This window comes from Bubalus bubalis, chromosome 23, assembly GCF_019923935.1.
Source record: "Bubalus bubalis isolate 160015118507 breed Murrah chromosome 23, NDDB_SH_1, whole genome shotgun sequence".
In the NCBI taxonomy this organism is placed as follows: Eukaryota; Metazoa; Chordata; class Mammalia; order Artiodactyla; family Bovidae; genus Bubalus; species Bubalus bubalis.
The window spans coordinates 15,105,784-15,122,448 of record NC_059179.1 but is presented as its reverse complement, the minus strand read 5'-3'; the positions used below and the strand labels follow the sequence as shown (position 1 = coordinate 15,122,448).

General features: G+C 43.2%; 1 protein-coding gene across 5 annotated transcripts in view; it reads left to right on the top strand.

Annotated features, from left to right (window-relative positions):
• The window catches only part of MYOF (myoferlin), a 177,675-nt gene that overhangs the window by 23,561 nt on the left and 137,449 nt on the right, over window positions 1-16,665 (top strand). For all 5 annotated transcript variants that reach the window (XM_044935128.2, XM_044935129.2, XM_025274124.3 and 2 more), the window contains exons 2-3: window positions 5,175-5,230; window positions 7,653-7,744. In XM_044935128.2, coding sequence (XP_044791063.2) covers window positions 5,175-5,230; window positions 7,653-7,744 — 148 coding nt within the window. The remainder of the gene's footprint in view (window positions 1-5,174; window positions 5,231-7,652; window positions 7,745-16,665) is intronic.

Sequence of the window (16,665 nt, the reverse complement as noted above, 5' to 3'; positions counted from 1 at the left end):
GCCAGAGAGGTAGGAGGGTAGTTGCAGACTAGTCCTGAGTTAGAGGATTTCTTCCTACCTCCCTGACCCTGGCAAGTTACCCAACATTCTGGGCTTGCTTTGCTCATCTGCAGATTGGGGATATTAACAGTGCCTACTTTTTTGGCTTGATACAAGGGTTAAAGTTCAATGAAGTGAGGTATGTGAAGGATTTAATACAGACCTGGCTGGGAGGGAGGGTCTTACTAGTAGTATCAATATCATGCGCAGGTACCAGGTGTGGCAGGAAATTCCACATGGATACCCCCACCAGTGGCATCTGCTAGGACTCGGCCCTTCTCTGTTCTCAAGACAGCTGAATCATGTGTTCAGGAGTATGTCTCGGAAGATTCGTTGAGCAAATCTTAATTTTTCCTGTTGGATAATGAATTCCTGAAGTTATGAAGTCAGTTTCTAATATCCTCCTTCCTAAGTGACTTGAATCAGCCAGATGATGCTTTTCCTGTCATTCAGGGCTTCACGGTGTGACCATAACCTTCCCACACAGCCTGGTTGCCTTGATTCCCTTGCACATCCTGTGGTTCCAGCCCACTGGGCTGTGCAGTCCCCAGACATTACTTGTTCCCCATCCATGGCTGACCCACCATGCTGTTGCCCTCATCTGGAGTGACATTTTCTTCCCAGCTCCCCATTTCCAGTTCCTTCCAACCCCTACTCAGCCTCTGCTCCCCAGCGTGAGGCTCCACTTCCTCCACTTACCTCTACTTCCTCTGAATCTGCATCTTCATCCATACCCCTCTTTCTGAAAGAAGCTTGCTTTCTGTATCAGACACCTGTAGCCATATCTACCTTCCCAAGGTCGGGACCCTAAGGTCTTGGGGATCTTTGTATCTCTCACAGCGAGCTGCTCAGTGCTTGGCAACTGATATTTCAGAAATATTTGTTGGATGGAGGAATCAGGAAGTTGATTAATGTCATGGGAGAACTCACTTAGTAGACCATTTCCATGGGCTGAGCTATGAGGTCCCTGACCTGGCCGGTCATCATTCCCGTTATTACCCCTCTTATGGGAGGAAACTCCAAGATAAAAATAAAACATGATGGAACTTTTTATACTGGGTGAAAACATGCAGGAAGATTTGTTTGGTTCTTCTATTCAATAACGCATAAACTACATTGAAGGAATGTTTGAGACCAGGAACTATCTTATACTCTTTTTCTTTAGTTATTAGCAACATCCTTGTTAGGCCTTATGCTCAGTTGTGTCCCACTCTTTGGGACCTCATGGACTGTAGCCCGCCAGGCTCCTCTGTCCATGGAATTTTCTAAGCAAGAATAGAAAATGGAAATAGAAATGAAATGGGTTGCCATTTCCTCCTTCAGGGGATCTTCCTGGCCCAGGGATGGAACCCTCATCTCCTGTGTCTCCTGCATTGGCTGGCAGATTCTTTACCACTGGGCCACCTGGGAAGCCCTTCATTAGCATATAGTAGGTGCTGAATGAATGTTTGAGAATGAATGAACAGGTGACCTTTATCACACTCTTCAGCTGCTAACTCTGGAACAATCCCCACTGGGGGTGGAGAGTCATTAGTACCAGGCTTGGCATCAAGACAGCCTTGCAACATGCCTTCCTACACTGATCCCCAGGTTGGTAACCAGGCTTGGGACTCAATTCAAGCGAGTAAATGCTGGCTGTATTCGAAGCTTCCCTGGAGCCCCTGTCTTAGCTCCTTGTCTGGGATCTTAAAGACTTAGAGGAGACTGGAATTTTGCTTCAAGACCATCCTTCAGTGTTGCCAGTCTTAAGGCTTCTGCTCAGTTTCTACAAGTTATTTGCTGCCTTCTTGCTTTTCCTATTGGCTGGGACCTCATGTTGCCCATCTCTCTCTTGAAGGCCTGCCATGACTTCAAGGTCCAAATTCACTCCTTCCTGACTCAGGTCTCCACTCCATTTTCCCACCTCCCCTAGCTGAAGCCCAGGATATGGCAGGCAGCCAGCATGGTGGTGAGCGGCAGTGAGATTAATGGTAACCCTTTCATGCTTGTCAAAGGCAGAAATTCCTAACCTTTGTCCAGGTCCCTAACTCATCTGAGAATCTGATCAGAACAATAAACTCTGTCTCCAGAAGAACTCTCAGATGTAATATTTTGTGTCTTGGAGCAGACAGTCTTGGACACCTTTAGGATACCCTGAAACCTGACCTTGGACTTTTCCTATGGCCACTGCCCAGGATCCCAAGCCCACTACCCACATCGTGAATGTGCATCTTCTTTAGTCAATATTTCTGACAGCTTCCAGCGCGGCATCGGTGGTGGCAAACACACACTCCGGTTTTGAAGCTAGGAGATGTAGGTGCAGATTCTGTTTCTGTTTCCTTGTTAGCTGTGGCTTGAACAACTTAACCAGCTTTTCTTGATTCCTGTTGAGAATGTTTACCTTGCAGGGTTAGGGTAAGCATTTAGAGACACTGCAATAGAATGCCCAGCCTGGCACCTGTAGATCGTTCTTTAGAGGGAGCAGCTGCAGTTGTGGAGAGAAGCCATTTCGTCCATCTCCAATTTCAACATCCTTTGCAGGGCTCCTCTTTATCTCGCACACTTTCTGGTACTGTAACCAGAGAGAAAGCTTGAGAGGCTTCTGTGAGATGAGGGGAAGAGTGAGTGGGCTCAATAAGGAAGTGTGGGAGGGGAAATGAGGACCGCTTCTAGGTGACATCAGAATCCAGTGAGGGGCTCTGCACAGAAAGCCCATAGTCGTAGTCAGGATAGATCCAGGCATGAGCCAACGAGTAGTCCTGCTGAACTTTGAAAAGGGAAGCCAGCAGGGCGATGGGAGCCTACTCAAGAGGAAAAGTTAATGCTTAGCAGTGAGGGTTCTGACGCATAGCTTTGCTATGCTGAGGTCGTGGAAGAAGTGGCGGCTAGTCCCATAGCTGGCCGTGTGCTGGGAGCCTTAGCAATGTGACGTTCAGCTGAACAAAAGCCACTACCTCCTCCGTTCCACTACAGTAGAGGGGAAGCTGAGGAGTGGTTCAAAGCATGGCCACTGAGGTGGGACTGCCTGGGTCCATAACCTAGCCTTGACCCACTTAATAGCAATGTAACTTGGAATTCCTTACTTGACTTCTCAGTTTCCTTAGCTGTGAAAGGGGGATGGAAATAATTGTACGTAGGATTTTTCAGGAAATTGGGTCATGTGAGATGATAGAAAAAATATACATCACCCTGACTTGCTGCTCATTGTTCCTGGCACAGAGCTCCTAAAACCCTTGTAATTTCCTAAGTGATAAGAACAGTAGGAACATTTCTGGTTCTAATCTTTGACCCCATCTCTAACATAGGGCTCCTAAAACCCTTGTAAATTCCTAAGGGATAAGAGAGGGCAGTAGGAGCATCTTTTCTTCTAATGAAGCCACTCTGTGTGGACTCCTGGATGGGAGCTGGTTACCGGAAGGACCAAGCCATGATTAGAAGTTTGGAATGTTCAGCCCCACCGCCCACTTCTCTAAAGTGGGGAGAAGGGCTAGAAGTGGAGTTAATAATTGATCAAGCCTTTGTGATGAAGCCTCCATTAAGCATTCCAGAAGTATGGGGTTCAGAGACCTTGCAGGCAGGTGAGCACATCCATGTACGAGTAGGGCAGTGCACCCCAACTCCATGGTAACAGAAGCCCCTGTGCTTGGGACCTCTCAGACCTCACACTGCATATCTCTCCAGCTGGCTGTTCCTCTATATTGTTGATCAAATCCTATAGTAAGCTGGTAAGTAACTGTTCTCCTGAGTTCTGTGAGCTGCTCAAGCAAATTAATTGAACCCAACGATGGGGTCATAGGAACCTCAGATTTGTCTCCAATTGGTTAGAAGCACAGGTGACAATCTGGACTGAAGTGGGGGTGGGGCAGTCTTGTGGGACTGAGCCCTTAACCCGTGGGATCTGATGTGATGCTAAAGTGTCAGGACTGAGTCAAATTGTGGAACACCCAGCTGCTGTCGCAGAAAACTGCTTGGTGGGGGAACAATCCCTGCCCAATGCAGCAACATTCTGCTGTCGGAATGTTGTGAGTGTTCTGTGTGATAGTAAAGGAGACACACAGGAAGAAAAACTGGTTTTTTCCTCGCTGAAAACAGATGAGCTAAGGCTTACAAAACCTTTTGTACTGAAACCTTAGCTTTTATTTTTGGGGACTTGGGGACTCTTTGGACTTTGCTCCAAGGAAACTTTAAGCACGAGCTGGATTAACATTTGCTCATCTGGGTAGGTATACTGTTCAGTCTCAGACACACAGAAAGAACACCTTTTGTCTTCAGGAAAAAAATGATCCAGGAGTAAGGAAAATCCCCAATTCTCTGCTGGTCCTAGAAAGCAGTCATCTACTAATTATTACCTTGTATTAGGTCTGTGAGAGAGGGTCTGTTGTTCTGTTGCTAAGTCATGTCCAACTCTTTGCAAGCCCATGGATTGTGGCATGAGGATCCTCTGTCCTCCACTATCTACCGGAGGTTGCTCAGATTCATGTCAGTGAGCAAGTCTAGCTTAATCTTTAAGCTGTGTTGGGGTCTTATCACTTGCAAAGGCAGCATGGGCTGCAGAGCTGAAATTCCAGGTTTATATTAGGCACCACTCCTGCATATGAGGTCAGACACGTTTCTCAACTCCTTGGAGTCTCAGTATCCTCATTTATCAAATGGGATACCTATGGGTCAAAGGTTACCTTTGTTGACTTTCCACAACAAGCTGGGGAGACACACAAGCTCTGGGTGACTTTGGTCTGCAGGATTTGGTGAGAAGCAGAGGCTTACAGCATTTCTGTGATTTTGAGTCTCCCATCTCTTGGCTCTTTAGGGATGGGAAAAATTTTTTTTAGGCCAAAAATGCTGTTCAGTTTGGCAGACTGATTCAGGTAGTCCCCACCCTAGTCAGATGAAGGTAAAATGTAGGCATTGTACCTTCCCTCAGGGAAGGTTCTTTGAATGAATGAGTGAATGATACTGGTTCTGTTGTTGTTTCAAACTCATGTCCTTAGGGATGATGATGCCATCCAACCGTCTCATCCTCTCGCCCCCTTCTCCTGCCCTCAGTCTTTCCCAGCATCAGGGTATTTCCAATGAGTTGGCTCTTTGCATCAGGTGGCCAAAGTGTTGGATCTTCAGATACTTCTAATTAATTGCTATCTCTTATTTTTTATTTGCAGATGAGAAAAAGAAAACAAAGAAAGTCGATAATGAACTCAACCCTGTCTGGAATGAGGTACCTTCATTATTTTACAATTTTGTTTCACTGGATAAGCTACCTCTGATTGCTCATCCTTGGTCAGAGGTTAACCCTTCCATTTGCAAGGAGAATCTCTACCATTTTGCCCTCACCCCCTCCATCTCCCTTTGTGGCCCAAAGACAGCAGAGCAGTTCAAGGAGGCATAACAGTGATATCTGCATCAGGTCACAGTCTTCCCTGAGGGAAGTGGTGGTGTGGCAAGTGGAGCATGGATAGGGTGAGGAGGGTGGGGTTCTAGCTTGGTGCGGCCATGAACTTGCTGTGTGACCTTTTCCAGTTATGCTGCAAATTAGAGCAAGGGGTGGGATTAGATCCTCTCCAGAGCCCCAGAAGGGAAGCTCTGTAATTAAAACCATATCTGCATGTGATTAATTGAGTGTAATCCATGATACTTTGAGTGTCTAGAAGAGTAATGTCATTTTTTTTAATGTTGATAAAAGTAATAGATACTTAATGTAGAAATTTTGAAAACTTCAGCTTTAAAAAATTACTTTTGACCCTACTATCCAGAAGTGACTGTTGATAACATCTCGGAGGTATCAATAAATGTTTATTGAGTGAATATATTTATTATGATGTTTTAAAATCAGCAAATAAGTATATAGTGAATACAGTTTCCTATCTTTTTCTTACTATTATATCCTGAGCATATAGCTTTCTCATTCCATTTGAAAATCTTTTAATTACTTGTGTAATATTGTATTGAAGTAATTTATATACCTCCTCCCCCTGTTGACTTTATTTTATAAATGGCTCAGTGTTTAAAATATTTATAGATATGTGAAGTTTTAAATTCTTTCCATTGAGTAGGATTTTCCTATGCTGACTAATTTTTGAAAAGTTTATCATCCACCGCATTGTTTTTCCAAAAGCTAGGTCAAACCTTTCTGGAAAAGTACAGTGATAAATATCTTTGTTATTTTGCTAAGTTACCAGGCTGTGAAGACTTCCCCTTCACCAACTGCAAACCTCTTCCCCTGTTCCCCTCCTAACTAGTTTCAGTATCCCTATAAGATAAAGATTACTCATTCTCATTGGATGAGGCCAAGACTAAAAGTTTCCTGGTGCCTTCCTGAAAAGCCCTGCTGGTCTCATATAGGTTGAGAGGAAATTCCACTGCTGCAGTTTCTCTGGAACCCAGAACACAGCCAGCTGGACTACCAGCTCCCTAAGAGCAGAGGCCTGTCAGGTTGATCCCTGTGGGCACTATGGGATCCTAGCACCTCACACACAGCTCCAAGACTAAAACAAAAAGTTACATACATGTATGCATTTAGTTGTGTCCGACTCTTTGCAATCCCATGGACTATAGCCCACCAGGTCCTCTATCCTCGGAATTCTCCAGGCAAGAATACTGGATTGGGTTGCCCTTCCCTTCTCCAGGGAATCTTCCTGATCCAGGGATCAAAGTTGGGTCTCCTGCATTGCAGGCAGGTTCTTTACCATCTGAGCCACCAGGGAAGTCCAATAATTTAATTTTTTTTTTTAGTGGTAGCATACCACTTAAGTTTGTGCTCAATCCATGTGGCCAATGGCAGAGAGGAGTGTGGTCACATGAATGGGGTTGTTTTCCACAGGGCATCATCCATCTCGCACTATTTTGTTTCTGACACATTTTTTCTTATAATGCATATATGTTTATCAAGGAAATTTCCCAATTGAAATTTTATAACTGAAACCAAACCTAAATGAAATGCCAATCCCAAACCCATTGGGGTTGGTGGACATCTTCTAATATGACCTATGAGATGCCTCCTCCATCCATATCAAACATAATCAGGAACTGCTTTATTGAATTCATTTATTACATAATTAAAGGCATCAGTGGTGCGAAGTTGATTTCTTTTTTTGTTGTTTGTTTTAATATTTACCCTTGGAAAGCACTTTACTGCTTTAAGATGAGAGACTTGCCTGGCTACAGCGCTGACTGTGGTGGGGCTTAAAAATAAGCGGCTGATGCAATTCAGAAAATGTTTCCTTAGATTTATTCATCTCTTTGTTCACTAGTAATATAATTAAATTAATTTAAAATTAACCCTTAAAGCATTTTTCATATACAGATTTCATTCTATTCACGCGACAGTTGTGGTAGGCGTTAAGTCTAGATCTCCGCCCATGAGATGGATTTGGTCTTGTTCAAAGCTAAGGAGCCTAGCAAACAGGGAGCTAGAAGTAGCTACCAGGCCCTCGGAGGCTAAGTCTGGTGTGCTTTCCCACAAGTCTCGGCAGCTTCCAGGTTCAGAATTTGATCACTTCTGTCTCACTGTAGAATTGAGGACTTGAAAAGATTGTCATTGGTGAAGATGAACCAGTGTTTATTAATAGTATTGGTGCATCTTATTATATTCCCAGATCCTTTTAACAGACGTTTTGTCTCCATAACCTTTCTGTGGACAGATTTTGGAGTTTGACTTGCGGGGTATACCGCTGGATTTTTCATCGTCCCTTGAGATTGTTGTGAAAGATTTTGAGACGATTGGACAAAATAAGTAAGTTGATTTTGATTGTTTTTGTCATTTTACATATTGTTTTACTACTGTTTGTTTTGTTGAAGGAAAACATCTTTAATAACATACTGTTTCCAATATCATTGTGCTTTAATTCTGTGTGCCGACCCCCTTCCCACTTATGAGCCAACATCAGATGTAGCTAATCAATCACTGTGATTGCTGTATTCCTAAGAGGTTGGAAACATGAAGCCACCACCCCTGCTGCTAAGTCGCTTCAGTCGTGTCCGACTCTGTGCGACCCCATAGACGGCAGCCCACCAGGCTCCCCCATCCCTGGGATTCTCCAGGCAAGAACACTGGAGTGGGTTGCCATTTCCTTCTCCAATGCATGAGAGTGAAAAGTCAAAGTGAAGTCGCTCAGTCCTGTCCGACTCTTCGTGACCCCACGGACTGCAGCCCACCAGGCTCCTCTGTCCATGGGATTTTCCAGGCAAGAGTACTGGAGTGGGGTGCCGTTGCCTTCTCTGGAAGCCACCACTAGTCTATCCAATTTGTATCCAACAGGTACTTCCAGAGAAACCTGTTCACACTCCTGCAATTTCTTTGTTAATTACCTGTATGCACTGATGGTTTATCCAAACTGTAGCTTTATTGGACACAAAATCATTTCTTCTTCTGATTACGTGTGCCCCACATGCATCTCATTCAGGTTCTCTTTCCAGCACTGCTTCCATTTTAATGTCTCACAAATTGAAACCAGATTCCTTGCCTTACTGCCTCTACCAGCTTCAGATGGGGAAGAGTCATGGTAGTCCCCAGGAGTGGTACAGAGGGTTGTCTCCTGGGTAAAGGTGAGGTTCCCATGGGACTGAATGACCCCAGTAAATTCACCCCAGTCCTTGATCTAGACTTTGGCCTTAGACTCGGAAGGCAATCTTAGGTTATCAATTCAAATTAACTAAGCTCAGTAAGAATTATTCAACTCTAAAATCATAATACTTGTTATTTTCCAGCGGAAATTGATTGCCTGGTTGAGGAGGGCATTCCTGCTCTCTGATTAATAAATTTAAATTAAAAAAAATTTTTTTATATTAGGGTATAGTTGATTTACAGTGTTAGGGTATTATAGTTAATTTACGATGTTAATTTCAAGTGCACAACAAAATAATTAAGTTATACATATATCTATTTTTCAGACTCTTCCCATATGGGTTATTACAGAGTATTGACTAGAGTTCCCTGTGCTATGCAGTAGGTCCTTGCTGATCATCTATTTTAAATATAGCAGTGTATATATGTTAATCCCAAACTCCTAATTTATCCCTCCCCTTCTCCCACATTTACTCTTTGGTAGCCATAAGTTTTCGAAGTCTTTGAGTCTATTTCTGTTTTGTGAAGAAGTTCATTTGTATCATTTTTAAGATTCCACATCTAAGTGATACCATACAATAATCTCTCTGATTTACTTAACTTGGTATGATAATCTGTAGGTCCATCCATGTTGCGGCAAATAGCATTATTTCCTTCTTTTTAATGGCTTATATTCCACTGTATATATGTACCGCATCTGCTGTATTCATTTGTCCCTGTCAGTAGACGTCTGGGTTGAGTCCATGTCTTAGCTATTGTACAATGAACACCGTGGTGCATGTATCTTTTCAAAGTGTGCTTTTCTCCAGATGTATGCCCTGGAGTAGGACTGCTGGATCATACGATAGCTCTATTTTTGTTTTTTTAAGGAACCTCCATACTGTTCTCTGCAGAGGCTATACCAGTTTACATTCCCACCAACAATGGAGGAGGCTTCCTTTTTCTCCACACTCCCTCCAGCGTTTGTTATTTGTAAACTTTTTGATGATGGCCATTCTGACTGGTGTGAAGCGATGTCTCATTGTAGTCTTGATTTGCATTTGTCTAATAATTAGTGACATTGAGCATCTTTTCATATGCCTTCTGGTCATCTGTTTGTCTTCTTTGGAGAAATGTCTGTTTTCCTTCATGTCGTATCACATGGGAAACCAAGTTACTCTGTATTTTTGATTATAAGACATCATTGACTGTAAGATGTACTGTTAATAATAGGATTGGGGGAGAGGATAAGAAGCCTGATATTAAATGCCCACATCAGTTGAAGAAGCATCCCAGTGTTTAGTAATGTGAATTTATTTTCAGATGTATGTCTTAGCCTCATGTACATTTGGTAGGATCAGAAGGCTGCAATGAAAGCAATAAATTAGAATAAATTAGTGGAGATAGGGTGACTATATACTCTGACTTACTTTGGATCGTCCTGGTTTATTATCCCAGCACAATGATTTATGATGTCCCTTTTGCTGTCAATAGTGACTTGGGTTGGACAGTAAGATACATGGTCATCCTAGTCACTGGGGTCTTCTGCTTCCTGGCGTCAGACTGATAGCCTGGACAGTGCTTTGATAGATAGTACCTATGTCACTTTTCACAAGATCCTTTCTCCCATGTAGCATTGCTAACCAATGCCTCTTGTGACCAATGCATTCCCCCCACCCCCACCCCTTAAGCTACATAAATACATTTTGGCAGGTTTTGGCCCTACCCTCTTAGATCAAAAAAACATTCTAGCTTTTTAAGGTTATGCTGTACATCTCAGCTTTGAAGCAAGTATGTGATTTTCTAGCCTCACTCCAACTCCCAGAGGACAGTTTTATTTCACTGATTTCAAAGTTCTAGGAAAGCAGGTAGTTGAGCCTCACTATAACCTTCTATCTATGACTACGAACAGTCCTTTCTCTTCTTTCTTCTCCTCTTTCTGCAAGTGGTACCACTGTTTGTATTCTAGACCAGCCCTCTCCAATAGAAATATGTGCAGGCTGCATGTGTAATTAAAATTTTTCTGGATTTCCTTGGTGTTTCAGTGGTTAAGAATCCACCTTCCATTGCTGGAAACCTGGGTTTGTTCCCTGGTCGGGGAACTAAGATCCCACATGCTGCAGGGCAACTAAACCTGTGTGCTGCAACCAAGACCCTACACAGCTAAAGAAATAAATATTAAAAAAATTTTTTTCTAACAATCATGTTATAAAACAGAAACAGATGAGAATTTTAATGCTACATTTTATTTAACTGAATATATCCAATCTTATCATTTCTCTATGTAATCTATATTTTAAAAATCATTGAGACTTTTCACATACATATTTCCTTATTAAGTCTTTGAAATCCAGTGTGTATTTCATACCAACAGCACATCTCTGTCCAGACTAGCCACATTTTAAGTGTTTCCTCACCACATGTGGCTGGTGGCCACCAGAGTGGTGGAGACTGACCACTGGTCTCAAAACCTCAGTCGGGTCTCTCTGGATCTTCTACCTTTTACCTCCTATCCAATCTGTTTTGCAAGATCTTCCTTTCCTTTCTTTCTGCTGTGCCATGAGCTTCTTACTTTTGGTCACACCTACCAGCCTGGTTCAGGCCTTGTTACTTTATGCCTCCTCTATTTTAACATGGCAGTAAAGCCTGGCAGGCTGGCCTGAGAGCTCTCATTTGTTTCAAACAAAGTTGTTGCTTTCCTGAATGTTACATACTTGGGGGAGAGGGAGAAACAGGAAAAAAAAAAAAAAGACAAATATATGCTGCTGCTGCTGCAAAGTCGCTTCAGTCCTGTCCGACTCTGTGCAACCCCATAGACGGCAGCCCACCAAACTCCCCCGTCCCTGGGATTCTCCAGGCAAGAACACTGGAGTGGGTTGCCATTTCCTTCTCCAATGCATGAAAGTGAAAAGTGAAAGTGAAGTTGCTCAGTCATGTTTGACTCTTAGCGACCCCATGGACTGCAGCCTACCAGGCTCCTCCATCCATGGGATTTTCCAGGCATGAGTACTGGAGTGGGGTGCCATTGCCTTCTCCGGACAAATATATGAAGAAATATATAATAGATCAGGTCCTCTGAAGTGCTGTCATCTATGGAGAAAACTGTCGTAGCCCAAGAATAAAACTAGAGTAAAAGGATAGTTGTTGAGAGTGGGGGAAAGTTTTATACGAGGTGGTAATAAGGTGACACTTGAGCAGACACCTAAACAAAGTGAAAGAATGAGCCATGCAGCTTTCTGGGGAAAGAATATTCTTGGCAGAGAGAACACGTGCAAAGGCTCTGAGGCAGAAGTGTCCTTGGGGTACTGGAGCAAGATCAGGAGGTCAGAGGGCTGGGACGGGGAAGGAGATGAGATCGGCAAAGCCGCAACATACCTGGCTTTGTTGAGCCATGGTGCAAGCTTTGGATTTCATTGCTAGCAGGATGGAAATCCACTAAAGAGTACTGAGTATGATCTAACTTTCATTTTTAAAATATTGCTTAAGCTTTCTGTGGGGAGATTGGATGTAGGAATCAGTTAGGAAGCAGGGAAAACAATACTGGGAGAACCCTATATATTTATTTTATACCTGATGAAAACACAGGGGACTCTTGGACGACAGCAGGGCAATGTTTTAGGTTTGTTTATCCAAAATATTTGTGTATTTTGGCCTCGTGTTTTCAGCTAGGCTTTTCTACTACAGATCTGGCTTTGGGACTGTGTTCACTGCACTTATGGAAGCACTGGGTGGGGGCAAAGGATTTTTCTACAGGCGTAAGGATTGTCCTGCCTGTGGACTTTCCTGTTGCCATGGAGACCAACTGTGTAAACAGAGCTCTCTTGCAGAGTCTGCAGCCCCCGGGCATGTAAGCAAACTGCCTTGAGCTGCCTGGGTTTGCCTGAGCTCGGAGCCCACACCCACAGGAACTGGACCGGGCAGTCTGAGCACTCACAGCCCTGGCGCATCAGCAGTGTTCCTCCCCAGGTGTAGGGAGCTGGTGGGGCTGTTCTGTGCAGACTCTGTTCTTCCTCATTTTACAGTCATCCAACCAGCCTTGTGAACTGAAAGAAAGTGAGGGAAGAGCCGGAGGAACCCTTGGTCACATGATGAACATGAACTGGTATATTTAGCTGAAATGTCAGAGTGGAAGGCTTTTCCCAGTAGCTGAAGAATGAGAGTTCCCTTTGCAGACAGGCAGTGTGGCTGTCCCTTAATGAACCCTTCAAACACTTTATCCCACCAGTTCCACACACACACACACACACACACACACACACACACACACATACACATGCAGTTTTTTTCTCAGAGAGGTTTAGTCATCTGCTCAGGGTCACACAGCAGGTATATGTCAGGTGTATTCTTAACTTTTATAGTCAGACCTGTACTCTTGATTTTTCCATTATACTGAGAACCTCTGACCACCTAGAGGAACCAAAATGTAGGTGGAATGATTATCTTTTACCTTTTCATGGCTGTACTATGAGGCTTGCAAAATCTCAGTTCCTTGACCAGGGATTGAATCTGGGCCACTGGAGTGAATGCACTGAATCCTGACCACTAGGGAACTCCCTAGCTTAAATTTTTCTAATCCTGCCCCAAAAAAGAAACCCCCACTCATTATCAGAATATTGGTACCTCCTTCCTAGGTAAGAGTTTAAGCAGTCATTTCATGCTACTGAATAATCACTTAAGCTCATTCCCTACAAGATGAGTTCAGAGAAGGCATCTCATCTCATGTGATCTTCACGATGACCTTGAGAAGTGGAGATGAGACCTGAGGCTCAGAAGGGTTGAGGCTGGGACCCTGATCCCTTGACATCCTGACCCTGCTGGCACTCCACTTGAGTTTCTAAAGAAAAATCATCTTCGGGAGCCTGGAAATGTAGGAATGAAAGATTTTTACAAGTTTTCAAATCAGTATGTGTGCTGCTCATGCCAAGATGATGTAGCAGGGACCAGGTTTGCCCTCTCCACTGACACAATCAAAAAAGTAGGTGAAATACGTGCCACAGTGGCTTCAGATATTGGGCACTGGCAGCACAGGACAGTGATCCCCAGGAGGGGGGTGAATGAGCTGAGTTCCCCGAGCGACCCGGCTTCTGGCCTGGAGAGCATTTCCAGGCTGCAGTGCTAAATGGGCAGATCCTAGTTGTCTTCCAAATTGAGGAGGTGCAGGTGGGAGTCTAGAGTCATACACACAGCCATGTAACACTCACACACCCCCCACACCATTCCTAAGGTTTGCAAAGGGTTCCTCTTGACTCTTCAGGTGAGTACTGGTCAATGAGGCAACTACCCGAGGGCTGAGAACAGTTCATATTCCCACCATCCGGAGTGGGAAAACCTCCTAATTCATGAGCAGTAGATAGTATTCTGGGAGGAAATGGCAGCCCACTCCAGTGTTTTTGCCTGGGAAATCCCATGGACAGAGGAGCCTGGCGGGCTACAGTCCTTAGGGTCTCAAAGAGTCAGACATGACTTAGCAACTAAACCACAACAAGGTACTCAGAAGGATTTTACCTCAGTAATGTGAAGAAAAAAAACAGAAAAATCATTATTGAACACATACACTATTAGGGTATTATGAGTAGGCATAGACAATGAAACAGGTATTATCATATTCCACAGGTTTGGGAAGGTAGCTTGAGCATGTAAAGTAGAGAAGTGGAAGATATATTAAAAAAAAATCCAAATTGAATGGATAGAGATGCAAATTACAATGTCTGAGATAAAATGACCATAATTAAGAGTTTGCATTTCTAGTACTCTTTTTCTTCCCCCTCCATACGTGTGTACTTGTACATTTGGAACCGTCACATATATCCCCACACAAATGCAGAGCGAAGTTGGAGACATCATCTGAGAGTAAATCATCTGTTTTACTTATGTGTAAGAAGGAGATAACAATGTCACAATATGTCTAAGAGGAAATTTACCCAAGTTCTTGCATAAGAAGTGATGGAGACAAGTGGTCAGCTGTGTGATCATGAGATTAGTTTGGATGTTGGCTCTGCCACCCACTGGTTGGGTGGCCTTTGGCAAGAGTCTTTATAATGGTCGCTGGATTACTTCCTCAATAAAGGGCAAATTTTAATATAATTAAGAAAAACATAAATTTCATGATGAACAACATAATGTCTAATATCTATTGTGGGCTTACCATGGACCAGGAATTGTGTTAAAACTGCTCCACACATATTTGGTTTAAATCTTTATAATGACTTTCAGTCAGACAGGCTTATTGACATCTTGAAGTTGAGGAAAATATGGCTCAGAGAGGTTCACCAAGTTTCTTGAAGTCACCCAGCTCTTTAATTGGAACCACGTGGATTTAACCTGATAAATCCAGAATTTAACCTCAGACTTTCCAAGGTTTATTTCCTGTGTATGTGTGTTTGGGTGAGGGCCAGGGTGCCAGGGTGTGAAAGTGAGTGAATATCATAAATAACACACACTCACTTAGGGCTACAGCATTAGAAAAAGGCCAACCCTGGGCTACGAAATGTACTGACTCCCTAGGCAAGGGTATTTTTGTGTGTGTTTTCTGTTGTTTTTTCTTAGAGAAAACAGAAAAATTGCAGTTTGGAATGAAATTAATTTGATGGGACAGTGTGGTATTTGCTTGAGAAATTCTTGTTTTCTGATGTACAAAAGACCTTGTGTTCGACCTTCAGTACTTTTATTTCCCCTAATAGTGAGCCTGGTTTCTGCTGTTGCCGCATATAAACCTGGCAGGGGGATTTATTGAGGCTGTCCCCATGACCTTTCCGTTTCCCCACTGTGGCTGTTGAGAAGGGTTCAGGTAGCTTCTAGAGGAGCTTCTGAGGCTCTGTAAAAATCTAAACTGGAGGCAGATGTTACTTGAAACAGAATTCCCAATTCTGATTTTAAACTGTGTTTTCAGTGAAGCAGCAGAGCTATGCAAAGATCAAAGCTGGTTTGGGCTGGCCGGCTCTGGGTGCTGGAAAGGCTGAACCCGCTGTTCGGGGAGACCAATTGAGCAGCTGCCGCGGCCCTACTGGCATCCGTTACCATCTTGCAAGTAAATAAAGGTGGATCACAGCCCTGGAGAAAAACACCCAGAGAGACTGAAAGAGAAAGGCATTTCATAATGCCAAGAGCTGTAATTATCTCCTAATTGCACTTGGAGGACTATCTTTTAGGAGCGGAAGCTTTATAACCTATAAATCATTTGCAAGATCATTGGACTGTCTTCAGTGATGTATCAGTTTATTCATTCAACAAATGTTTGGTAATGCCTGCTGTGTCAGATACTGCTCTAGGTATTGGGGTTCTACATGCCTTTCATGGGGCTCACATCTGAGTGGAAGGAACAGACAATAAAAAATAAAGTCACATGTAGTTTATCAGATGGTTGTAAGTATGATGAAGAAGAATGAAGTAGGGGAAACAGGGAGAAAAGATTGGGTAAAGTGTGTTTGTGTGTGTGTGTATGTGCTGGTTTAGAAAGGCTTTTTATATAAGGATTGTTCTGGGGTCTGTTGTATAATGAAACATCTTATGAGACCTATGGCTTTAAAAATTCATTCTGATTCTACTATTTGGGTTTAAAGAGAATTCAGCTACAGTTGAAATTTACTTCCTGTCTAGCCCTGAAAATAAAAATTGTTTTCCATGCAGATTCACGGTATATATGGCATTGAGGGTGGGGAGGGAGCTATTTGATATATATAAGAGAAAGGATTCGTTTTAAGAGCTCTGCACAGTGATTGTATAGACCTGACTATGGGCAGTTACAAACGATTTTTATCTGTTCATTCATGCCTTCATGCCCGCCTGCCCACACTCCACATAGATAAACCCACCTCCCTGTGCTTTATGCTGTGCATGAGTTCAGACAAGCGTTCCCTGTAAGCACTGACTTGGAGTCGTGTGATTTTTAAGATCCCTTTTTCTAGAATAGTGTCTGAAATAACAATGAATAGCAATGTTAACCACTTATTAGATCATCCCTTTAATCGTTAATAACAGCACTGTTAGGTAGGAGCTGCCATCACCCCCACTTTGCAGATGAAAAAACTGAGGCTCAGAGAAGTTACACAATCTGTAGTACAAGGGTGAGTCTGAATCAGTCTTAATCACTATGTTATGTTGCCCCCCTTTAT